This window comes from Molossus molossus, unplaced genomic scaffold, assembly GCF_014108415.1.
Source record: "Molossus molossus isolate mMolMol1 unplaced genomic scaffold, mMolMol1.p scaffold_m16_p_19, whole genome shotgun sequence".
NCBI classification, from domain to species: domain Eukaryota; kingdom Metazoa; phylum Chordata; class Mammalia; order Chiroptera; family Molossidae; genus Molossus; species Molossus molossus.
In genome coordinates this window covers 15,160,079-15,186,579 of record NW_023425354.1, presented here as the reverse complement: position 1 = coordinate 15,186,579, position 26,501 = coordinate 15,160,079, and the positions used below count along the sequence as shown (strand labels likewise).

At 44.2% G+C, this 26,501-nt stretch overlaps 1 protein-coding gene across 5 annotated transcripts; it reads right to left on the bottom strand.

The window, feature by feature from the left end:
- Positions 1–4,288: 4,288 nt before the first annotated feature.
- GOSR2 (golgi SNAP receptor complex member 2) lies at positions 4,289–26,213 on the bottom strand. 5 transcript variants are annotated; one of them, XM_036268872.1, is made up of 6 exons: positions 26,119–26,213; positions 15,976–16,040; positions 14,145–14,253; positions 13,194–13,326; positions 10,429–10,569; positions 4,289–6,936 (listed from the first exon to the last, which is right to left on the bottom strand). In XM_036268872.1, exons 1-6 carry the CDS (start codon positions 26,145–26,147, stop codon positions 6,775–6,777), a joined length of 639 nt encoding a protein of 212 aa, XP_036124765.1. In that variant the 5' UTR covers positions 26,148–26,213; the 3' UTR covers positions 4,289–6,774. The 5 variants fall into 5 exon arrangements, with proteins under 5 accessions (XP_036124765.1, XP_036124764.1, XP_036124766.1 ...); XM_036268871.1 differs by having other exon boundaries at positions 14,145–14,281; positions 15,976–16,036; positions 26,119–26,201; XM_036268873.1 differs by having other exon boundaries at positions 15,976–16,036; positions 26,119–26,201.
- Between the last annotated feature and the right edge of the window lie 288 nt (positions 26,214–26,501).

Here is a 26,501-nt window from a genome sequence, read left to right as displayed (position 1 = left end):
TGACTCTGGGTGGATAAGACATGATCCAACTGGTAGCCCATAAGGACAATGGCACATACCCCCAGACTTCACTGTGAGTGGCAAGCAGGCACCTCTGGAACCCACTGTTCCAGCCGTGCTCGGGCTCTGTCCACCTCTGTCTGCGTCTCTTAGAGACTTCACACCCTGGTAATGTGCGTGCCAGTCCATATCAATATCTAAGGGGTCCGGGGAGATGTCCCCAAACCAGAAAAGCCTTTGGCATGGCTCCTGCCACCCTGAGTTAGCTGTGTCTGGCAGGAATATGGTACGACAAGCCATGGGAATGTAGCTGGGGTAAGAGCCACAGAGTAGGGTTAGGACACGCTGGCATGATAATGACCATGGGCATCAGGGGGAATGGAATGGCAGAAGCACTGGATTGGGAGCAGGTAACTAATATTGATTCCAGATCTGTTATTACCAACTGGCTGAGTGACCCTGGGCAAGTGACTCTCTTCCAGGTCAGGTTTGGTAATCTTTAAGACCCCTTCCAACTCGTTTTCCTGTGTTCTGGAATTTGGAACCTGACACTTTTATCTCATCAGCCCCACATCTTAGCCCACTGAACTCCCCCACCACAGTACAGGTGCCCCAGAGACTGGTCCATGCTGGAGCGCAGGATCTGAGACTGGCAAGATGCCTGAGCAGCCCCATCCTGCTGGCCTTTGCTGCTCAGGGCCGTCCTGCCGAGCTCAGGGATGCCCCCTAAGCTCCTGGAGAGGTTTGATAAGCTGCTTGCTGCACTTCTCCATTTCCAATAGGTGCCATTTTAATGGGGCTTTTCCCTGAGACAAGGAACAAGTAATTTACAGTGTGGGAGTTGGGCTTTGGCAGAGCATACACTTGCTCAGTTTTTTTCATCCTCACCAGAGGACATTTTTTGTTTTGTTTTGTTTTGCATTTATCTTGAGATAGAGCGGGAGGAAGGGAGGGAGGGAGAGAGAAAAACATCAATGTGAGAGACACATCGAGTGGTTGCCACCCACACAACCCCAACCGAGGCCGGAGACAAACTGCAACCAAGGTGCATGCCCTTAGCAGGAACCGAACCTGGGCCTCTCTGGTCTGTGGGCCGACGCTCTTAACTGCTGAGCCAAACCTGCCAGGGCCACTCACTCAGTTTTCTCATCCCCCTTCCCATCTCCTTCTGTCCCCTCCTCCTCATTCACTCTTTCCTGGCCCTTTCACTCCCCATTCCCTACATCCTGTCCTCAGCCAGCTACCTCCTCCTCACCCTTCCTGGGGCAGCAGTGTGGGTTGGGGTCCAGTAGGCAGGGAAGAGGACCCAAGAATCCTGCTGGGGACGAGGAAAGGAAAGAAGTGATTCAGGTACTGTGAACAGCTCCTGCGGATTCTTTCAGAGATGCTGAAGAATATTGGAAAGCTGGCAACTGAGACGAAGGACCTCAAGTTCCGTCTTCATCCCATACCACCTCCAGGCCCCATGGAATCACTCTGGGATATGACTTCCTTTGACACACTGTTCACACAAATTTTAATTGGTATTTATTATGTGCCTACAGTGTGCAGAGGGGTGGAGAACAGAGGAAGAGGGTAATGAGCCTGCTCTTAGACACCCCGGGTCTGGCCCCCAGCCACAGGGATCCCCATGCTCACAGTTTCTCTGCTGAGACCTTCTTCCCCAGGTGCACCTGGTCAACTCTGACTGGGCTGAGAATCAGCTCAAAAGCCTCCCCAGTGTCTCAGGTGAGTTAGATGCCACCTGGTACCTGTGGTGATGGAGTTTGTGCATTTTATTGTTGTGAGCTAGACGTGTGCAGTGTCCAGGGGGAGTGTGGCAGACTACTTTCCAAACATGGCTGCACCCGTGGATTTATCCCATCCCATGTGCTCTTAACACTGACTGACACTCCTTCCAAGAGGTGTGTCTGGGGGCGTGGGGGGGTGTGTGTAGCTGCCATAGCCCAAGGAATATGGCAGAACAGATGCCACGTGACTTCTGAAGCTTGGTCATAAAAAGGATACAGCTCCTACCTGGCTCCCCTTCAGGCCACTCACCTTGGGAACCCAGCCACCATGCCGTGAGGAAGCCCTGGCCACACGAAGCCTTGTGCAGGTGTTCCAGTGGGCAGCCCCAGCCAAGGAGCTCAGCCAACACCGAACACCAGACATGTGAATGAACCTTCAGACGATTCTCCTCTCCAGCCTTGGAATCTTCCAGCTGAGGCCCTAGATACCATGGAGCAGACGAGCCATCCCAGCCATGCTGTCCTCATTCCAGATCTCCAAAAACCACAAGGGGGCCTTGTTGAGTCAGGTTTGTGCTCCAAGGCCCAGTCCCATGACCAGCACATAGTGGGTGCTCAATTAGTATGTATGTATGTATTTTTGTTAATCCTCACCAGAGGGTATTTTTCCATTGAGTTTTTTTTTTAGATAGAAAGGGTAGGAGGGAGGGAGGGAGAAATATCAATGTGAGAGACACATCAACTGGTTGCCTCCTGCACAACCCCAACCTAGGCCGGAGATTGAACCTGCAACCCAGGTATGTGCCCTTAACCTGGATTCAAACCCAAGACCCTTCGGTCCATGGGCTGACACTCCAACCGCCAAGCCAAACTAGCCAGGGCTCAGTGAGTATTTACTGAATGAATTGAGTGAGTGACAATCCCAGTTAGACCTCTCTCCCATCACTCTGGCCTCTCCTACTCCTCTCGAGTTCCACTGCTCTCAGGGAACCGAGGAGTCGCAAGCCTACCCTCCACAGTTCTTACTGCTTAAGCTACTTGGAGCTGGGTTGCTGTTACTAGCAGCACAGAGCATCTTTACTGATCCACAGCATTTATCATTTTGTCCTCACTACAGCTTTGTGGAGGTCACTATTACCATCCTCATTTCACACATGAGGACACTGAGGCTGAGAGAGGGAGCAAGCAGTAGTAAATAATAAAGTGAGGATTTGAATTCAGGTCTTCTGGTGCCAAATTCAGTATTATGTCCATGACACTGTAGACGCTGTACCTGTTCACAAATAAAGTCTGATTAGTGAATGCTGGCTAGTCCTTAACGACCACATCAGATGAATAAGGGAAGAGACCCAGGTCTTAAGCAACGCTAATTAACAATGACAAAACTTCAGCTGCCATCTTTTCTGTCCCAGGCTGTGCATTAAGCACTTTATTATTTTAAAAATGTTTTCACTGATTTTTTTGAGAAGGGAGAGAGATAAACATTGATGTGAGAGAGACACGATTGGCTGCCTCCTGCACAGCCCCTACTGGGGGATTGAGCCTGTAACCTGGGCATGTACCTTGACCAGGAATTGAGCCAGGACCTCTTAGTCCATGGGACGATGCTCAATTCACTGAGCCACCCAGCCAGACACACTAAGCACTTTAAACACATTGCAGCGTTCACTGGCTCTCAGCCACCCTGTGAGATGGGCATCATTTATCCCTAGATGGTTAAGAGAGCAGAGGCTTGGAGAGGTGATGTGACTTGCTCAAGGTCACACAACTAATAAGGGGCAGAGCTGGGCTACATACCAGGCCTGCTATTCCAATCACTTAAGGTCCTCCAGAGAGCCAAGCTTCTCCACTAGGTCTCATTAGCACGTCAACAGCAGGAAAATGAGCTGAAGGGGCTCTCAGAGTATGTGGCAGCACCTGCCTCACACCCATTTGGTGATTGGTCTGGGGAGTCCAGGTGGCCGGGCACTCCTGAGAGATGGGGTCCCTAGAGCTCTGACATATCCTTTCTCCTGCACACTTACACCAAGGAGGAGGTTTGAAACCAGACCCTGGAGGGAAGGCTGGTTTAGGAGCACCCTCTTCCCCCCCTTCCTAAGCAGGGGCTCCTGGATCCAGAACCCTGGGCATGAGCAGGGATCCCTCCCACACTTCTAGCTGAAGAATGACAGCTGAGGATCCCGACATCTGCACTCGTGCCAGGGCCTCCTGGACTTCCTCCACCTCCCCTTCCAGCTTCCCACCCAATACCTCTCCATCTTTCCATAGGCTACCCCAAAACCCAGCCAGCTGAGAACTGAGCTCACACTTCTCCCCTTCGCACCAGCTCCCCTCCCTGATTTCCCAGGGACACGTCAGTGCCACCCTCCAGGCCGCTAGTCCATCGGCACTCGGCCCTCCCTCCTCCACGAAGCCGGCACCACATCGGGTGGGGGACTGAACCTGCAACCCAGGCACACACCCCGACCAGGAATCAGACTTGTAACCCCTTGGTGCACAGGCCAACACTCCAACCACTGAGCCACAACACTGGCCAGGGCAAAACATAGCATTCTAAATAAAATAAATCTCAACTTTATTCAACTGATGTGTTGAAAAAACAATGGGTTTAAGTCTAAATTTGCAAATCAACCCCATGTAAATTCATTAGGGCAGAAGACTTAGGAGAAAAAACCCAGCAATGAAGTCTATAAAAATCAACTCTCCTACTTACTTGGTCTTTGAGTTTGGTTTTGTTAAGGTGGTCACATGAGTTAAATTCCATGAAAAGAAGATATTCCCACCTGTCTTAAACCACAATAGGCAAACCGTGTACCAAAAACCTGTATGTACAAGGCCACAGAGGCTAACTTGGAAATTCTTACACCAGCTCAACCTGATAATTCACCCTGACTCCACTAGGTGGTGCTCTTTACCTGGCCTAGGACCCTTCCCTACACTGGGGACTGTGGAGAATGAAGTACCTAGTCCGGCCAAGGTAAGTTTCCCTAGCTGCTGTTCTCTAGCCTAAGATGGTAAACACCCACAAAATGCCCACAATTTTTATTACAAAGCACAGAGGATGGCTCTGAAGGTAGGGGAAGGCGTTACTCTTGGTGTATCACTACAAATAGATGTCACATCAGCCAATGGAGGACAGGGTGGGGGAAGTTTTGGTCTCCTAGAGTTCAAGTCCAAATGGCTTAGCTGCCCCATGTATACCTCCTTCCAAAGTGCACTGTCTGGCAAGATCTTCAAGTGCTCAGGGGATAGGACAGCCAGGTCTGTGCAGTTTTAAAATCCATTTAATGGACTGCTAAGAGTCCTGTGCTGGGTCCTGAGGATGGCAGGGTTGCTGGGTGTGAAGGAAATTTCAAACTGTACCTCCCCAAAGTGAGATCTAGGCCTGAAGATGCCTCAACCCCTCTCCACCCTCCAGGCCACCATTTTCACTCTGTCAGGGCCCTCAATCCTTTTATGAAGGGGTCATAGATTCCCTGTTCCTTGGAAACCCAGAGCCCAGAGCAATAGAGATCCCACCAAAAGTGTGACTGAAATCAGTACCCAGGAAACTCATGTTAAAAATCCATGACTATTAAGAAACACTTACCAAAAGGGGATCTATGCAACAAGACCTCACTGAAAAGACCAACACTGCTACAGAAGCAGGTGGGAGGTAAATAAGGGAGGTGGAATGGAGGAACACATAGAAAAGAGACAGAAGACAGTCCAAGAAACAAGAAATTAAGACAATAGGTGGGGCAAGACAATCAAAGGTAGGGGTAATACTGACCAGGTTTCAAGTTCTTCTGGGAAATTCTGAGTGCTAGTTTGTCTTGCCTTAAGGCTACTGAATATAGGGCTGGGAGAGCCTGTGATTGATGAAAAAATATGCTAACCAGGTCTTTCTGGTACTTTTAGCAATTAATCAATATAGACAGACTGGCTTTACAGTAAATCCCACAATACACCAGGTAGTGTACAGTCTTAATCCAGGGTTGGTCAGAGAAGGAAAAAGTTCCTGGTCCCTGGAAAGAGTCTCACAAGGACAACCAGAGACGATTTTAGGGTGGCATCCACCCACACTGGCTGGACTGGCGGCTTGGCCGGCAGTTGCTAATATACTTCAAGGGAAGGGAAGAGAGCAAAAGCATTAGAGATGCTAAAACTAGAGATGAGACTGTTATTGATAAATTACTAACCTTTGCTCACAGTTACTTTCTAAGGGGCAAAGGCCCAACAAAGCCTGGGCATGGGTGCCAGGCCGCAGTTTTGGAACCTTAAAAGCCAACCATTCTATTAACTACCAAAAAGAAAAAATCAGTAACTTGGGTCTTTAGTTTCAAGACTGAGCACTCCCAGAGAATAACAGTGGCCTCAGTTTAGAAAGGAGAAACATCCAACAACGGTCATGTGGAAAATCTTGTCGGCAACAGCACCAAATGCCTGTTTCCTCTAGGTAGCTGCTTCTGGGGAAGGATGACAAGTATGGGCAGTCAGTCATCTGCATGTCATTTTGGGGGTGGGGAGGTGGCTAGTAGCAAGAACGTGTGAATCCACTTACTATAATGGGCACAGGAAAAAAAGACCTCTTTCCCCTCATTCTCTCTGTTTCTGCTCCAGCCTATCTATTAGGAGCCAGAAAGACTGGATGATGACAAAATATGGACAGGTAGCCATGAAAGCCTTCCCAGGGCACGCATCATCTATGTGAACAAAACACCAAAGCCATTCTTTTCCTTTCCCCTTCCTTCCTCACCCCTTCCTCCCCCAGGGAGAGTGAGTGAGAGAGAGAACAGGGACTTCTTTCATTTCGTACACACTATGAACCGTGGTAGCACTAGCTTCCCCTCTAAGATGCCGTGCAAAACAGAGCAGGTTTGAAACTCCAACTAGGTTACAGATCACAATTACTTCTGAGTGGTTTTCACAGTTAGATGGACATACATCTCAAAACATGGCCTCTGGGCCCCCTTTCTCTTTCACAGGCGCACACGCTCACAACACACACACACACACACACTCAGGCAGTGGGAACGTCGTTCAGCTGCTGGGCTTAGCTGGCTCATGTCAGGTACTGCACCACGAGGAACATGAACACACAGGTGAGCAGCATCCCACCGATCATAAAGTACTTGTCCTGGAAAGCCCGCTTCTCAATGAGCCGCATCACTGTGTTGGACAAGCCCAGCATGTTGGCAATGTCAAGGATCCTCTTCTGAGTCCCCTGGGGCAGACAAGAAGAGAAAGAACAAAGGTAGGTGAAAGTCATTGTGAGACAGGGCTTTACCAACAATAGTCTTTTGATCATGCCTGAAACATATAGAAAGCAGCATCAACCAGAAATAGATAACTCTCATAAGGTACTTTTGATCAAGGTACCAGAGCAACACAAGGGGGAAAGAGAAGTCTTTTCCACCAATGTGCTGGAACTGGTTATATAATAAATATCACATGTATGTATCACACACGCACATATATGTCTTGTATAAATCATATATAAGTATCTGCATTTGCATATATGTGTGTAAAAAATGATCCTCGCCCTGGCCGGTTTGGCTCAGCGGTTAGAGCGTCGACTGCGGTCCTGAGAGACCCGGGTTCGGTTCCCGCTAAGGGCGCGTACCTCGGTTGCAGTTTGTCCCCGGCCCTGGTCAGTTGTGCGGGTGGCAGCCACTCGATGTGTTCCTTTCACATCGATGTTTATCTCTCTCTCTCTGTTCCTCTCTCTCTCTCCCACTCTACCTGAACAAAAAAATGGAAAAATGTCCTCGGATGAGGATAAAAAAAAAAAAAAAAAATGATCCTCGATTCATATTATATACAAAACTTAATCTGGATTATAGAATTAAACATAAAAGCCAAAACTATAATAAATCTTCTAAAAGAAAACACTATCTTAAAACTGAAAAGAATACAGGTGTCCATCACCAGAGAATGGATATATATATAAACAATTTGATACATCTGACAATGAGATACTGCTTGGCAATAAAAAGGACCTAATTACAAACATGTAACAGTATGAATGAGCCTGGAAAACATTCCTGAGAAAAAAGCCACACAACAAAATAGTAATATGAATATATTTATATGAAGTTCAGTAACAGGCAAAATTAATTTATGGTGATATAAATCAGTATAGTGGTTGTCTGGGGATACAGCAGACCGATTTGAAAGGGCACCAGGGCCTGCTGGTGTGGCTCAGTGGTTGAGCATCAACCCATGCACCAAAAGGTCGCCAGTTCAATTCCTGGTCAGGACACATGCTGAGGTTGTGGGCCCAACCCCCAGTGAGAGGCATGCAGGAGGCAGCCAACTGATGTTCTTTCTCATTAATGTTTCTATCTTTCTCTCCCTCTCTCTCTAAAATTAATAAAGAAAAAAAAATTTTTTTAAAGAAAGGGCACCAGGGATCTTTTTGGGGTGATGAAAATGATCCATGTCTTGATATGGTGTAGGTTACAAAGGTACACATGCATTTGTCAAAATTCAATGACTATACAAATAAGACCTGTATACCTCCCTGTGTGTACATGATGCCTCAATAAAAAATTATGAATTAAAATATTGTATATTCTAATATGTAATATAATATATATTTTATATTAAAACAGTCTCTGCTCCCTAGCTCCAAAATCCTTGCTATCAGGATTCTGACCGAACATGTGGGTCAGTGTCCAGGTTTACGAGAAAGTTTAAAGTGGTCAAGATGGAACGACAAAGACACGACACAACTGACAGAGACCAACACAATGACCTAAAACCCCTCATATAAACATCACCACCCATCACCAAAAATAAAAAGGGTTTTTATTTGTAAACCAACAGCCCAAATCACCCAGCCTGCCCTTCCTTCTCTGCTAATTTTCATTTTTAGTCACATTCAAATTCTTATGAAGCTACAAATATAAATGAATGCTGGGCAAACCCTAAGTTACTTCTACACACATCACCAGCTGCATGTGTAAGGACGGCATCTACCTAATGCCCTACTCCTATTTTTATAACGAACAACACATTATCGAACAACTGAGACAAGAGGCAAGAGAAGTGAGAACGACACGAGGCACTGTGGACAGGAATTCAAACCTATGTTCTGCCCAGACAATGATTTCAAAGCCTCACTGAGAGATCCTGCAAGTCAAACTTGATTACTGCCAGGAGATCACTGATGTGTTTTCCACAACGGTGATGGTAAATATGAGACTCTCACTAAGATTATGCTCAGCTCTGAAAGCACCAATTATTTCCTCACCATTTGAAGTTCAAGTATCAAGCTTCTAAAATCACCTTAAAATGACCATAAATTTCAAAAAATATATACATTTTCAACCATGAATTTCCCCAAATCATGGCCCAGCTCCTTCATGTTCTCTCCCACGTTAATTTCAAATGGTTAAAGCCCCCAAACTTCCCTGCCAGAGGTGAGTGGGAGACGGGCGCAAGGACTCGGTGCAGAGGCAGGCAGTGGTGGGCCCGCAGAGGAAGCAGGGTTAGGGCCGCCTCGCCAGGCTTTCTGGCACTTCACTTCGCGTGAAGTCACTCGCACTCCTCAGCGATTCCAGATTGCAGTAGGAAGCCAACATCTGCTTTAACAATAAGCTCTAACCCCCACTGGTTGACATTAGTGTGACATGCTAAGTCCTATCCTAAAAGGGTTTTACTGTTTCCCTGAGATACAGGAATGAGGCCAGCCGTTTTCTACAGAAAGGGCGAATTAATCAACATGTATCAGTTTAGATTACTGCAGGTGGCTGTTCTGAAAGAGGGGCACCTGTGAAGCTGTTGGAGACCACACTTTGGACTATCTAAAGCACCGGAGCCATCAGCAGGAGGTTAAGTGTCACTGGTGGCTTGCCTGACCTTCTCCCTGGTAAAAGTGGCAGAAATGTACTGAAGTCCCTCAGAGCTGACCACCTCAACATGGTCCAACAAAAACTAAGATAAAGCTCATGCTTCCGAGTGACTGTTTCTCACAGCTCAGTGGCTGGGAGTGCTTCGTTCACAGGGAACCACACCCTGATAATAGGCACAGTCCACACCCCATTATCCATCAGAGTTGATACAGGAAAAGGGCTGAGGCTGAAACATCACGATTGACATCAGAGTCTGTGTAATGTTTCTGTAAACTAGTCCTGGGGGTTGGAGTCTCAGCCAATGGGGCAGGGCTTCTAGCAATACCTGGGGCTAGAGAGAGTGAGGAGTTGCTGGGGATCACCAGCATGTGCTCTAGAAGCTATGAGCTGCTAAACAACCAGGGCAGCCCTAAGACCCAGCCCCTGGGGTTCAGTACCACAGTACAGAAAGGTCTTGGTTATAAGGCAGTCCATGGTAGAGGCCCTTAGGAGAAAACACCTGAGTGAGGTGCCAAAGTACAGCCACGTCTTCCTGCTTACGAAAGTGGATTCAATAACAGAATTTCTTAGTCTATGGCTGGTTCCTCTCAGAGCAGCAGTCACCTTCAGTAAGTGGGACAAGACCTGGATACCAAAAGATGCCACATTATGATTCATTGCAAGCACAAGAAATACCTCCTGGCAAAGGGAAATAGGTTACTTTGGACTCATAATAATTTGACACCAAAGGAAGGATCCCAAACTAAAGGGCTGTCTCACATCACAATTTGGGGATCTGTAATCAAAATGTAAATGAAGACATCAAACTATTGGATGAAGCAAAAACAAGAGGTCTTCTCCCTGTCCTCAAGGGCCCCCACCTTCAAGGTCAGTCTCTGGGCCCTCAGTCCCTCCAGAATACTGTGCCCGCCTCCAATGAGGTCATCCATGCCGTGGTGAATTTTCTGGAGGGAAGAGTTAAACTGCAGTGATTCATCCATTGGTATGGTGGTGTCAGAGTCCTGTGAAAGAAACGCAGGCACTTGATTAACGTTACTTGCTGGTCAGCTCCTGCGGTCCCACGTATCTGGCTGCTCTGCCTTTTGGCCAAGGCCAAGCCAGAGAACAGCCAGAGGGAATGGAGTAAGAATCAGAGGGAAACTGATAGAGAGGAAAAAGCAAAGCAAAGATCTGGGGTAGGCTCTGTTCACTTTCCTCAGACGTCCACTACACAAGTCTTACTAATTTCTGCCTCTTATCGTTACCCCCAATCTGGAAAAACGTTATTCCTTCAAGACCTCAATGGGCTTCTCTCAGTCTTTCTCTGACTGCTCACTAACCTAACTTGTTCCAAATGTTCCTTTACTTGGTTTTCCCTTAACACAGCATTAAATGTTTGCTTTTGTTCTTTAGCTATTTTATCTAGAGCTTATCCCTCCAATTAGAATGAGACTGACTAAGGATAGAAGAGACAGTGCTTTCCTGTTGACAGCCAAATGACGCTCAGATGGGACTATTCTCCTGAGCAGGCAAGAAAAATCTGCACAAAAAGGAAAGAAAACAAAAATTAATACTGAGCAAGTACTTCCCACTTTGCATACTCGTTACCCTAAGCTCACTTAATCCTCATCCTAACCTTATGAGGTAGTTAACGTATTATCTCCATTTAGAGACAAGGAAACTGAAGCCCAGACAGGTGGCATAACTTGTTCAAGATCTCAGGGAGCTGGTACGAAGTCCAGAAGGGCATGAATCTCAGTAATGAGTGCAGAGCCTGCTCTTAGCCATCCTGTCAGGAGGAACATCAAGACCAATCCTCGGCTCTAAGTTTACACTGAAAGGGAACTGTACACAGAAGCAAGGCATGACCGGCTGTGATACTGTTCTCTTTCCCGCCCCCTGATGACTACAAACTTTTCTGCCAACCAAGGCCATTTTTACCACTTTTTAAAATTCTTGCCTGAGGACGTGTTCATGGATTTTAGAGAGAGGCTAAGGGAGAGAGAGAGAGAGAAACATTAATGTGAGAAAGATACATCGATTGGTCTCCCGCACGCACCCCAAAGAGGGCCAGGGATCGAAACTGCAACCTAGCTATGTGCCCTTCACCAGGAATCGAACCACAACCTTTCGGTGTACGGATCAACGCTCCAACCAACTGAGCCACACTGGCCAGAGCCATTTTTACCACTTTAATTCATCACAAAGAGGCTAAACCACCTTTTCTTTGGTGCTCAAGTTCAAAGTCGTTTTTCATGCATGCATTTTCAACCCCCTTACTAACACAGGAGTTTTTCACACACTTCATTCTCAGCACCTTAAACAGTGGGCAGCATATGGCTAATGCTCAGTGGGTTAGAGACTGCAGTATTTGAATCAGTTAGAGACTTCTCTTCATTTATCTGGCAAGCATTTACTGAATGCCTTTTACTACAAATCTTTCTTACTTTCCCACCTGAAAGGGCACAGCTGATGAACCATTATCTCTCAGACAAATGTATGATAGTCCCTGATCACAGTATAACCAGGAAGTTAATTTAGTAAGCCAATTTTTAAAGAGGGCCCATTGTATGCACAGCATCACGCAGGCTGGTAAGATACAAAATAATCCTGAGCTACCATTCCCCACCTAAAAAACATCTAAATAACCATCAAAAGCCCAGAGAACATCTTTCAGCATGTCATACAGTTCGTTCATTATGCTTCTGAAAACTGGCTGTGCTTACCACTATACCATCAATACGTCTTCATCACACCTTTGAAATGTTAGTCATTGTTATTTGACTGCTTGCTCTAGAGAAACAGAAACTAGGAGGCACAGTCTGAAACATTTGGGGAAATGTACTGCAAGTGTGGACATAGCAAAGAGAATTAAACATCTGCAAAGTGGGAAGTGATTTGAATTCTGATGGCAGGCTTAGAAAGCTAAGACCTCTTTAGAAAATAAACTGCTCTGTAAAACAAACAAACAACAAAACAAAAACCACCCGCAACTCCACCTCATTTGGTGGATAATATGCAGAACACAAAAAAGGTCAGTATGTCCTATAGCGATGTGCAGGAAATGATCCTATTGAGACCAAAGGGCAGGAGCAAGATGTTCTACAAAATCAAACATGCAAACCAACAGGCCACTTTCAAACACACTCAAGTCAAGCAATCCATCTTAAACAAAATATCTGTTAACAAATTCCTCCAAAATTGCTGCTCAGACCAGGGACAAAAACATTTTAATGCATTTGACACTGGAACCACACACATACACAGCAAAATGGCAACTGCCCGAAGGCAGCTTTGAAATGCTGCCCTCACTAAAAATGGTCTAAGTGCTAATCATCTGTCTCTATCTGATCAGCAGAAACATTTCCACCATGTCAACCACGACCTCTCTGCATCAGACCAGTCAAACCAGGTAATTTTCACCCCTGCCCATTCCCTCAAGTTAACTGCTTCCTCTTCAGGTTTCTGTATTAGAAAAAGAGATTCCCTGTCTAGCAATGCACAAGGTCTACTGTCATTTCCAGTTGGTCTCCTCCACATCAGTCTGCTTCAGACACCACCTAAAAGGATGATGCTCAGAGACCTGAGCTCCAGCTCCAACGAGCCGTCTAGTACCTGCAGTCTCCCACCCCAGCGCCTGGCTTACGTTGGTGGTGAAGGTGCGAGACAGAAGCTCCTCTCGCTGTCTTTCCTGCTGCTCCCTTGCATATCGCCGATGCTGGAAGTTTCTGAGAGCAGTCTGCAGGTGCTGGACATCATACTTTAACTGGTCAACCCGACTGGAATTGATAGAGAGAGATATTACATTCCAGAAACCCAGGGTGGCACAATGTGAGGTCACCAGGCTTTGTACTCAGGAAAGAAGACATTTCCTTACTTCTTCCTATACTACTCCATGGTATCTGATTTTGATCAATGATGGTGAAAATAAAGAAGTAGCTTGTGGTTAAAGTAGGGTTGTAGCACACGAGATTCCAGCAGCTTTACTTAAATACCTGCTGGTCTCTGATTCTGGATGCATGACAGAGAACAGGTGACAGGAAACAGGCTCGATGACCTCTTCCTGACCTTCTATGGATTATATCACTCTTCTGGAAGAAGCCCAAGGGCATCTTTGAAGTAAAGCACCAACAAAGTTTCATAAAACTTTTGGGAGCTGGGGCCGGGGTGGAGGTGGTGAGAGTGGTTTCATTTTAATTTCATGGGGACTATCAAACATTAGATCGGTATTTCATTATAATTAGACTGATTGAAGTGATTAAGAGTAAGATCTATTTCAACCCAAGAATGTAGTGGGAACCAAAGGGTAGAGTAAACTCACTGGCAGTATTAGGCTTCAAGTGGCCATGGGTCTGGGCAGAAAAACAGTACTGGAGGCAAAATTCCAAAATGACATCAATGAGGTAAAGAGACACAAAACTTCTGAGCCACTAACGTCACAGAATTTTTATTTGGAAAGAATAGAACTGCGCCCTTTATGAGGACTTTATTTTTGCATAGTCTCAGTTTTTCAATGTGTAAATAGATTTTAAGACTATTCAATAGCCTCCCCTGGGAGAAAGGCCTAACTTGAGGACTTGGGGTGTTGAGCACTCACAGTTTGGCATTCTGTCTTTTGTTAGGGGGCTCCTTGCTGGACAAAATCTCCAGACGTTCTAGATGGCTGAATATCTGGTCTATGCTTGCTTGGATTTCATTTTCTACCACTGCACAAAAGAGAAAAAAGAATAATTGCTGGAAAAGAGATAATGAACGTAAATTAGAATGGCAATCAAACATATCTTTTTCCTATACCCAAGAGACTCAAAACTATGTATTTCAAAAGAAGAAAAATGCATACACTATTGAATAATGGAAAAATATTCAAGTAATACTACATGACTCTGGAAATGTTGTTTCAAATATGTATATATAGCTGTTAATGCCATAACAATGCCAATTTTTTAAAAGCTGGGGGTAGCCCTAGCTGGTTTGGCTTAGCAGCTAGAGCATTGGCTTAGGGACTGAAGATCTCGGGTTCAATGATTTCTGGTCAAGGGCACGTACCTGGGTTGCAGGTCTGACCTCTAGCCCGGGTCAGGGTTGTGCAGGAGGCAACCAATCAATGTGTCTCTCTCGCAGTGATGTTTCTCTCTCCCTCCCATCCACTCTATCTAAAAAAAATCAGTGGAAAAATATCCTTGGGTGAGGATAAATAAATAAATAAAGCTATTTTCTAAAAATCTGTAGAAATAAATTTCCTGCCTTTAGAAAATAAAGTGAATAGCTAAAGGTTGTACAAAAAAATTTTAAGCAAAAGTCAGTATTTTCTGACATAGAATGAACATTCTTTTCCTTTGAGATTATTCTCAGATATAGATTATAAATATCTAGTAAAAAAGACTGCCAATTGAATTCCCTACAGTAATGAGGTTAAAACAAAAGTACAAAGGGAAAGATTGTAATTGAAACATAGAGAAGAGTTCCCCTAAGGGTTTCTATAAGAATGGGTGGGCTGAAGCTTGAGTCCCCAAAATAGACCAAATATCAGTAGGAAAGGCCCAGGAAAGAATCCACAGAGGTGAAGATATGATAAACACAGTCATTATCCTTATCCCTTGTGATAAACTATCAAAATGACCTCTTTTCCATTTCTAATCATGTAACAATGAGATTGTTGGGAAGGCAAACAAAGTCAATGGACAGAAACAAAACTGTGCACAACAGAAGGCATCCAGATTGCTTCTCACCCCGTAAAGAAATGACAGCAATGTCACCTCTGTAGGTTAGCTAACAAATAAGATTAGAACAAAGTGGGGCACAGGACCAAAAAAAAAGATGCTGCTGGAGCTGCAGAAAGGAGACAGGAGAAACGGGCACGGCGACAGCCAAGCAGCGAGGCGAGAAGGCAGCTTCTGCAGTGTGTGGGTAACCAGCAGCGTCTGCGTGACCGACTCAGAAGAAGGACCTTTTCCCATGATAGAAAAGACACTAAAAAACCCAAAGCAGCCCTCTTCTCAAAAGAAACCGGGGTGTAGGAACTAAACTAATTAATATTGCTATTCATTTCTGAATAATCCTCCTAAAAAGCCACAGTTCTCAGCTCAGAAGAAATGACCAATTCCAGTTAAACATGTCTGACTTTTCATGGAGCACATTCTTCTAAGGACTAGGTAATTAGATTAAGACAGATGGAGGAAAGAACTTCCATTCTCACAGGGCCATGTCAGGTTGAGTGGAGGGGTAATGGGGAATGCGGCTTGCAGGATTCCAAAGGACACAATCAGGGAAATCAGTGACTGTGCCATAGGGTTTTCTGCACCCTAACAACAGAACTCATTCCAAGCTGAATCATTAAGCCCCTGAGGCAGAAATGCAGTCAGGAAACCCAGCCCATTAGCACCGTGTCATCAGAGAAAGGACTCTGGTCCCCATAGCTAATTACTCACAGTGCACAGACTGCTTGTCTGCCGTCTCCAGGCGTCCCATGTGAGACTGGATCTGGTGGACCTGCCTATCAAAGGAAGAGGGAGGAAATGGGTGAGACAGGAGTAATCAACAGCGCTTCAGTCAGGAAAGACAATTTTTCTGATGCCAACATATAACTGATTTAAACTGACAGCACCACTGGACTATAAAATTTGTGGCACTTCAGGCTCATGTTTTGGCATGGTTTATAATATTTTAATATTAATATTAATATTAATAGCAATACTGATAGGCAGCATTTATTGAGTGCTTACTACATCTGAGACATTCTGCAAAGTCAACACCCTATGAGGAAAGTATTATCATTCTCATTTTATAAATAAGACAACTGAAGTCCAGAAAGGTTATGTAACTTGTTCAGGGTCACAGAGCAAGCGATAAACCTCTAACTGGACCCAGCCAATCCCATTCCATTGTTTGACCCAATGTGCTGAGCACTGGTCTGTACTAGGGAGAGCAAAAGGGAGGGAGGGAGAAGGAGAGAGGGAGGGGGAGAGGGAGGGGGAGAATGAGAATCCTTGTCCTTGAGAAACAAAGTAATCAGGAACGGCAAGCCAGATAGACAAGAAGATTTAAGAGAAAACTGAAACATGTAAGTGTATACAGATAGAAAGCTGAGGAGCTAAGCACAGTGGTACCAAGCAAAAACAAGTGAACAAAACGGCTGGGGCTGAAAAAGAGTAGGCTGGAGAAGTTTTGTGGGTGAAGGGAGTTCTGAACATCATTTTGAAGGGAGACGTGATTTGGTGAAGGAAGATATAAAAAAAAAAAAAAATGATATGCAAAAAGGCATGCAAAGCATGTCATGTAGATTACAAGGAGACCAGTCTGCCTGGAAGAGAGTTGAGGTCAGAGGAGATAGAGGGATGAGGGGGTTAGCTGGACTATCAGAGGAAGTCCCTCAAAGAAAGGGACCTCCTGTTTGGTAAACATCTTTCCCTGGCAATATGAGGCAACTGTCATCTCATTTGGAAACACGACACTATACCTTTGACCTCTGGCATGGTCCCAGACATAAGACTCCAGAGCACTCTTTGAAGGCTCCCCAAGGCTTGGCCAAGGTGACCCTAAGAACTGTTCCTCGTGGTCCTTGGATTAGTCTTTGGAATTGCTTATGCTACTACCCCCAACAACTGCCTCCTGGTGCTTATAGTCTCTCCATGTTAGAGCCACTTGAAAGGGACCTGCTGAGCTCTTATTTCATCCCCAACTCTTGAGGGAAAGGTCAGCAACCATCTTCTACCATGAGTACCACAAACGGTGACCTCAAATGCACCAATGAGAACCAGAAGCCCAAATTTGGTTTCTCTAGTCTTTTCCAGGATTTCCCTGTGGCCTCTAAACACGACCCATGGCACCAAAAGTTCTAAGGATTCCCAGAGTGCTCCTGGGCAAGACTCACGTCCCCTAGAAATCACTAATAGAGACAACTAGAAATCACGACTAGAGTCTGAGAGACCAGACTGCTGTTAAGTCCAGACATTTTCGAATGGGGCACATGGAGACACGGAGGCAAATGTAGGAATACAGCTTGAAGTAACAAACATCTGGATCAGGGTAACTGTGGAAAGAGCTACAGAGGGGGCTGGATGGTAATGGCGATCGAAGGGAGAAACTCTACTGAAGGCCTGGATATAGGCAGGGAGGTAAATTTTCAATGGTTGCTTAATAGAGCAAATCTGAAAACTGGTGGCATTATTGACAAGAACAGGAACAAAATTTTTAAAATGGGGGAGGGGTGTATGAAAATAACCAAGACACTCTGAATAAGTATAAAAGGAATGACTTGTCTTACACGCTATTAGGATATATTACAAAGACATAATAATTGAAACAATATAGTAGTATGAAGGGAGGGACAGACAGATAGATAAACCCTAACCTTCACGCAAGAGGAAAGAATAAAGGCCAGAAACAGTCCTACACATTTGGGGACTTGGTGGGAAAACAATGGACTATACGATGAATGCTGACAGTTCAGTTTGTTATCCATGTAGAAAAAAGATACCTCGGTAATATACAAAAATAAACTCAAGGTGGCTGAAAACCTAAATATAAAAAGCAAGGCTATAAAACATTCTGAAGAAAATAAAGGAGTGCATATTATGACTTCAGATAAAAGAAAGATTTCTTAAACAAGACAAAAAGCAAAACTACTCCTCCAAACCCCACAAACCACAGGAAAAAATGACTGATACACTTGACTACATTAAAACAAAAAAATTTTTTACACCAAAGGCACCATAAAATATAAACAGACAGGCAGAGACTGGAAGATATCTACAGGAGATAACAAAGGACTAATGTCCAGAATATATAACAAACCGCTACAAATCAAACAGCAATTTTTTTTTAAAAAGGGCAAAGGGCAACTGACAAAAAAGGAAAACCAAATGGTCAATAAATATATTTAAAGGTACACAACTTTACTAGTAATCATGAAAATGCAATTTAAAAATAAGGAGATATCACATTTCTCCCATTAGATTGGCAAATATTTTGAAGTCTGATAACACACATTGATAAAGAGGTGAGGATACTAGAACTCTCATACATGGCTGGTAGGATTATAAACTGATAGAAACACTTTTAATTGCTTTTGACAATAACCTGTGACCCAGCATTCCACTTCTAGGAATAGATCCTTGAAAGGGAAGATAATGAATGTGGGATTCAGTTTTACTACTAACTTTAAGTCCTAACACGTAAGTTATATTATCTTCTATTTTTATGTTTGAAATGTTTCATAGATAAAATAACTAAATATAATAGATTTTTTCAGATGTTAAGAGTTTAATAAGGATAATTTATTTACTCACTCAGCCATTCGGTCATTCATTTATTCAACAAGTAAGTGGGATACACAATCACAATGGTCTATGGACAAGTGGGAAATAAAACCAAGCTGTGCCTACAGCAGGAAAGGAGCAATATACTGAGGATAACACAGTAAATTTACGTTAATTTCAAGAGGCATTTCATAGTTCCTCATGGTATCTTATGGTAAATATGGTTGGATGAATATTATAGACTGAGAAATTGATTTCCAGTATTCCACCATAGCACTGCCTTTGGTTCTGTTTTGTTCACTACTGGAAAAAAATTAACTTATGTTTTTGAGATCTGCACATGATTTTGTGCTAGAATGAGGGGTTAGGATACTGTACAACAAAACATTAACATTTTTTCACTTAGGCTAAAACAGGGATTAAAAAGTATTCTGACTGCCCTGGCCGGTTTGGCTCAGTGGTTGGAGTGTCGGTCTAGCCCTTGAACCAAAGAGTGGCAGGTTCGATTCCAGTCAAGGGTACATGCCTCGGTTGAGGTTCAATCCCCAGCCTGGAGAGGGTCATGGAGGAGGCAACCAATTGATGTGTCTCTCTCACATCAATGTCTCTTGCCTTCCCTCCCTCCCTCCCTCCCACTCTATCTGAAAATCAATGGAAAAATATCCTCGGGTGAGTATTTTTTTTAAAAAGTATTCTGACTTGATTTTTTCCCCTTTATTGATGTCAGAGAGAGAGCGGAAGGGAGGAGAGATAGAAACATTGATAAGAGAGAACATCAATTGGTTGCCTCCTGCATGCCCCCCACCGGGGATCAGGCCCACAACCTGGGCATTTGACCTGACCGGGAATCGAACTGGTGACTTCTTGGTGCATGGTCAATGGTCAACCACTGAGCCACACCAGTCAGGTTTGATTTTTATTTTTTTAATCCTCACCCGAGGACATTTTTCCATTTTTGTTCAGATAGAGTGGGATGGAGAGAAATCAATGTGAAAGGGACACATCGACTGGTTGCCTCCTGCACGACCCGACAGGGCCAGGGACGAACCAAAACCAAGGTATGTGCCCTCGATGTGGAATCGAATCCACAACTCATTGGTCCACAGGCTGACACCTAACTGCTGAGCCAAACTGTCCATGGTTTGATTTTTATTTTTTAATCCTCACCCTAGGATATATTTTTATCAATTTTTAGAGAGAGAGAAGAAAGGAAAGAGAAGGAGAGGGAGAAACATTGATGTCAGAAGAGGAACATTGATTGGCTGCCTCCCAAATGCACCCTGACCGAGGATCAAACCTACAACCTAGGTATGTGCACTGCACGAGAATCAAACCCACAACCTTTTGGTGTTTGGAATGATGCTCCAACCAACTGAGCCACCCAGCCAAGGCTATTCTGACTTTAGATTGAAAAAAAAAAAAGTCAAATGCACTCTACAGAATGACATTCAATTCTGGGAGCCATCTGTTAAAGAAACCCTATCAATCAATAAAAGGTTTTCCCTAACAGAAGATGAATAAAATGACCGGGGAAGAATTTAGAAGTCAAATCATGAAGAGAGACAGTCAAATGAGCTAGTGATAATAAGCCTCTTGGAAAAGAAAAGAGAAAATAAAAGTAAGATGGAGCGGCTGGTGCTCTTCAGATGATCTAGAGTTGACCTGTAGGAAGAGGAATGGACTTGCTCTCTGTTGCTGCTCCTCAAGGGAGAACCAGGACTAAAAGGTACATATTTCAAGATGAGATTTCATTTCAACACACAAAAATGAAAACAATTATGAACTATCTCTTCAAGTAAAAAAAAAAGGAACTCCTGAATGTTTAAACACAGGGTACATGGACTGTCTTGGGTTTTACAAAGGGTTTTCCTGACCAGAGTGAGAAGAAATGAAAGATTTTGCTAGTGCCTTTCAATTCTTAAATTCTATGAGGACAGTGGGAGAGATGAGTCCAAGACCCACAAAACCCTGCAACACTCTTCAGTTGGCTTTTACTATTTTCTAAGCTAAAAAGGATAAACTTTAAGAAGCTGCAGGAAAACATTACTGACTTTCCCCATCCAATTTCTTTTTGCTTCGAATGAACTAGAAAAAATATAGCCAATAAAGTGATTCCAATCTCTACATTTCATGCCTCAGAGGAAATATATGCAAAACAACAAAGCAAGTATGCTTGGTGGGAACTAGTATGTGCCAAGTGGAAAATCTGTTTTAAACTGAACTGAGGCCCTGGCCAGTTTGGCTCAGCGGTTAGAGCGCCGGCCTGCGGTCCTGAGAGACCCGGGTTCGGTTCCCGCTAAGGGCATGTACCTCGGTTGCAGTTTGTCCCCGGCCCTGGTTGGTCGTGCGGGTGGCAGCCACTCGATGTGTCCCTTTCACGTCGATGTTTCTCTCTCTCTTTCTCTTCCTCTCTCTCCCTCCCACTCTGTCTGAACAAAAAAATGGAAAAATGTCCTCTGGTGAGGATTAAAAAAAAAATAATAATAAACTGAACTGAGAATTCAGACAACACACTCGAAGCTCGTAAGAAACAGATGATACACTAGACTAGTAAGACCTGGGAGTGTGGACACTAGAAATCAGAAGTCAGCCCTGTCTAGCATGGTGTCCGGGGTGGGTTTGGGTGATAACTTAGCAGAAACCTAGGAGCAAGTAAGCAAGGGTAACTGTTGCTGATTTTTTTAAAAGAGTCAGTAGAAGATCTGGGAAGCATGTTAAAACAGAATTGCTTTTTAAAATTCCATCCATGCTGCCTCTGACCACCATAAGAAGGACACATGATTTTGTAGTTAAAAGATTTGGGTTGGCCCTGGCTGGTTTGACTCAGCAGTTAGAGCGTCAGCCCACAGACCAGTGTCTCAGATTCCGTTCCCGCTAAGGACACGCACGTACCGGTTGCTGTTTGTCCTCAACCCTGGCTGGGGTCGTGTGAGCGGCAGCCACTCAATGTGTCTCTCTCATGTGGATGTATCTCTCTCTCTCTCTCTTCCTCCCATTCTATCTGAAGATAAATGCAACAATGTCCTCGGGTGAGGACTAAAAAAAAAAAAAAAAAGATTTGGGTTGAAGTTCTAGTTCCATTGTGTAAAATAGCTGAGGGACATTGAACAAGTCATTTAACTCCTTGAAATCTCAGTTTCCCCAACTGTAAAATAAGGACACTAACAATCACAATTATCTAAAGGGTAGTAGATCCAAATGCACTATGAAAATGCTATGTACCCTATACAGCATCATACAAGTTTGTTGTTTTAACTTTACTTAAATAAGTGGTAAAACCATCTGGTCATTTTCACCTCTCCCATTTTGCTTCTCCTACACAATATTTAGCCTCTCATCAAAAGGTGGAAAAAAAAAAAAAGGAAAAACTGGTCTTGACATAAGGTAAAGTTCTTTAGTCCAGCTGCTCATAAAAATCACCTGAAGAGCCCTGGCCGGTTTGGCTCAGCAGTTAGAGCATCGGCCTGCGGTCCAGAGAGACCCAGGTTGGTTCCCGCTAAGGGCACATACCTCGGTTGCAGTTTGTCCCATGCCCTGGCTGGGTCGTGCGGGTGGCAGCTACTCGATATGTCCCTTTCGCATCGATGTTTCTCTCTCTCTCTTCCTCTCTCTCTCCCCACCACTCTGAAGGGAAAATGGGAAAATGTCCTCAGGTGAGGATAAAAAACAAAAAATCACCTGAAGAGCTTGTTAAAAAATAGAGGTACTTGTCTGGCCAGTGTGGCTCAGTGGTTGAGTGTCAACCCATGCACCAGAGGTCACCGGTTCGATTCCCGGCCAGAACACATGCCCAGGTTGTGGGCCTAATCCCCAGAGGGGGGCATGCAGGAGGCGACCAACTGATGTTCTCTCTCATCGATGTTTCTCTTTCTCTCCCTCTCCCTTCCTCTCTCTCTAAAAGTCAATAAAGAAAAAAATTAAAAAAAAAAAAAAAAAGAGCTTCTTGTGCTGCAAACCTACTGAGTCAGAATTTCTAGGACTACAAAGGGGGCAAGTGAGGTACCTTCCCAACACTGGGATCTCAAAAACAGAAGCCTGGCTTTGGGATTCTCTTTCAAGTTCATTGTAATACATTAAATACAAAATGTTTATTCTGCTTTCCTCCATTCACTGTTCAGGCAGTTCAGGAGCTTTTAAGGTACATAACTTTAAAATGTTTATCTAATTCCAATGTACTTTCAGGGACATGGCAAGTGATAACCACAAATTGGGTTCAAAGGTCCAATAAAATTAATATGTTCAGTTCCTATTATGTCAATTCAGCTACAATCATTAATTTCTACAACTGCAGAAGCTAATTTCTGATGCTCCCAGGACTCCATATTTCCTTTTAAAGACACTCAATCACCATTACTATGGAGCTGAAAGGGGCCTTATAGTTTAACCAGCTCAAAACTATTATTTTATAGATGAGGAAAAACAAGGCAGAGGTCTATAGCCAGAACTCCCACTGGTTTAGTACTTGAGGATAAAGGCAGATTAAACTATATATACTGATGCATGAAAGAAGGGAACCACCTTGAGGGAGGGCTATACTGCCAGCACCAAGAATGGTGCCCAATACATAGTACTCAACAAATATTCGCGGAATGAATGAATGAATGAATGAATGGATGAATGGATGGATGCACAGTAGAGGACCTAACAGTGGTATGCCAAATCTGGTTTCACTGCCTGTTTTTGTAAATAAAGTTGTACTGGCATACAGTCATATCCATTCGTTTACATATTGTCTATGCCTGCGTTTGTGCTGTAACAGCAGAGCTGAGTAGCTACCACAGACACTGCATGGCCTACAAAGCCTGAAATATTTACTGTCTGGCCCTTGACAGAAAAGGTTGGTGAGCCCTGTAATCAAGTTCAATGATAGATTGATCTATACTCCACAAATCTTGTTTGGGACACCATTTAGTATTCCTTCTCTCCCTGACTGAGCTACTTGGATTTCTCAGTGATAAACTACCTGCTACCCTGATAACAGGCACAGTCTGAAACTCTCTAAATAAAATTATTCTTGAGAATAAACTGGTCACAGTCTTCTTAGCAACCTTTAACCAAATCAACTAACTGGATGAGACTGTACAAACTATAAGGCACACTTAGCCCACTGTGTCTCACTATTGTAAAAGATCTACCCTTTCCTAAAACATGAGCAAAGTTTCCTCTTTCATTCCTTTTCCAACTGACTCATGGGTCTAGTCTTTTAAATCCCTTCCTGTAATTTTATATGAGAATAGGGCTCTCCAGTGTAAGAGCAAATTCTGTCATTTTATTTATTTTTTTATTTTTTTATTTTTTTTTATCCTCACCAGAGGACATTTTTCCATTTTTTTTTTTTTGTTCAGGTAGAGAGAGGAACAGAGAGAGAGAGAGAAACACCAATGTGAAAGGAACACATCGAGTGGCTGCCACCCGCACAACCGACCAGGGCCGGGGACAAACTGCAACCGAGGTACATGCCCTTAGCGGGAACCGAACCCGGGTCTCTCAGGACCGCAGGCCGACGCTCTAACCGCTGAGCCAAACCGGCCAGGGCGCAAATTCTGTCATTTTAATATCACTACAAAGTAGGTTCTATATTTCACCCACCCAACCCAAACACTTATAAAGTAAAAAGAAAGAAACCCATACACTTAGAAAATAAAAGGGTAAGAGGATCACCATCCTTATTTTTAATGCTCGAAAGCATTTCTTTTGTTGAGAATTCATTAGGGAGGTGGATCCCTATTCTAGTTCATTTGCAGGTCCTATAAGTGTAATTTTAAGTATTTTCATCAGACCAAAACTACAGCATAAGAAGGGTGTCTAGGGTGAAAAAAAAGGAGAAACATCTGTAACAAAAATAAATAAAAATTTGAGAGAAAAAAACTACAGCATAAATTTGAAAGTTGTTAAATAGGATTGGTATAGATATATACTCCAAAATATTGAAAACCGAGAATCAAAACAGATTTACACCAATGTTCATATTAGCATCACTCATAATAACCAAAAGGTAGAATAATAACCCAAGCATACATCTGCAGATGAATGGGTAAAAAAAAATGTGGTTTGTGTAAACACACAGGAATATTATTCAACCATAAAAGGAATGACACTCTGACACATGCTACAATATAGATGAACTTGGACAACATGTTAAATATAAAATAAGTCAGACACAAAGGACACATACTGTATTATTCCATTTATATGAGATATCTAGAATAGGTAAATTCAGAACAGGAAGTAGAACAGAGGTTACCAGGAGCTTGGGGAAGGAGGAATGGGAAGGTACTGCTTAACGGGTTAATCAAGTTTCTGTTTAGGCTGATGAAAAAGTTCTGGAAATGAGTAGCAGTGATGTTTACCCACATTGTGAATGTACTTAATGTCACTGATTTGTACACTTAAAATGGTTCAAGCAGTAAATTGTTATGTATATTTTACCACAATAAAAATGAATAAATTATAAGTGTTCTTTCCAAATAAAGGATGGGTATAATCCCTATTACCATACTCAACTACATATCTCAACAAGTTCCCAAAATGCACGGCAATATTAATAAAGAACACTACCAAGTAATCTCAATTATGAGACGCTAAATCAAAATGTGATCTCCTTAATGTTAACCTGTAACCAGGTATGAACATGTAGTAATGCTGAATGCTACTTGTACAGCAATTTCTTTGTGCCACAAAAATAAGGTCTTTAGTGTAAATCAAATCAGAATAAAAGAAAAAAATCACAATGTAGCAACAAGATTAGGGTCAATCAAGGGTGGGGACTGACATCACTCAGGAGCTGCGAGCTACAATGAAACTTTTTCTGACAAGAGCCCAGTGATGGATTCTTCTAAATTGCTTAAGTTGATTCTATCCTGTGCTGCTTATTTTACCTTCCATCCTATCCTGCCACACATTAGCTCCTTTTTCGTACCTTCGCCGACTCTCCAACCCAACGGTAAACTCCTATGTGCAGGGCCCTGTCTCTCCACGAGCTCTACCAACCCGGAGCACTGAGCTGGCAGGTACGAGACAAAGTATTATAAGCTGTAGGTGCGACTTTCCCTTCAGCTAGTCTACCCAGCAGGTAGTCACGGCCTCGAACATCCCAGGAGCCATCGCGCACCACGTCTCAGGCCCCAGGCCAGATGCTCGGTTCGCCGTTGACCTAGGCATCCGGCCAGGCACTGAGCACTTCCGAGCTGCCCCCAGCAGCGCCCCGGCGGAAGAACTCAGCCTTCACAATGGCGGACGCCCCAGGCCCCAGTCCAGGAGGCCGGCCTCACCCGGCCTAGCTTTGCCCCGCCCGTGCCCCGACGCGGCCCTCACTTGTGCGTTTGCTGGTACAGCGGTTCCATGTCGCCGACCCGGCCGGGTCCGGCGCCGGCTTCCTCCGAACACGTCCCCACAGCCCTTCTTCCGGCTTTGGGCTTCCGGTCTCAGGACCCTCTCTACCCTACCGGCTCAGGCTGTCTCCCGTACGCCTTACTGGTGGTGATTACGAGAAATGGAGAAAAGAGGCCGGGAGAAGAAGGTTAACTGCAGTTAGACGTTCGGCCTCAGATGGGGGACTAGGAGGTATAGGTTTGGGCGGGAGGCTGTCATCAGCACTGAGTCAGGCACTAGCAAGGGCAGCCTCAGAGTACAGACGTGAGGTCCTCAGAGCGAGGTTGGAGGCGAGTGGGCGGGAACCTGCTCCTCTTTGCAGGAGG

Excerpts from the sequence above, each read along its gene's own strand:
- GOSR2 (XM_036268871.1), bottom strand. The coding sequence starts at position 26,147 with ATGGAACCGCTGTACCAGCAAACGCACAA. Across the intron at positions 16,037-26,118 it reads CTGTACCAGCAAACGCACAA|GTCCACCAGATCCAGTCTCA; the intron begins GTGAGGGCCGCG and ends TTTGATAGGCAG. Across the intron at positions 13,327-14,144 it reads AAAAGACAGAATGCCAAACT|TCGGGTTGACCAGTTAAAGT; the intron begins GTGAGTGCTCAA and ends TATCAATTCCAG.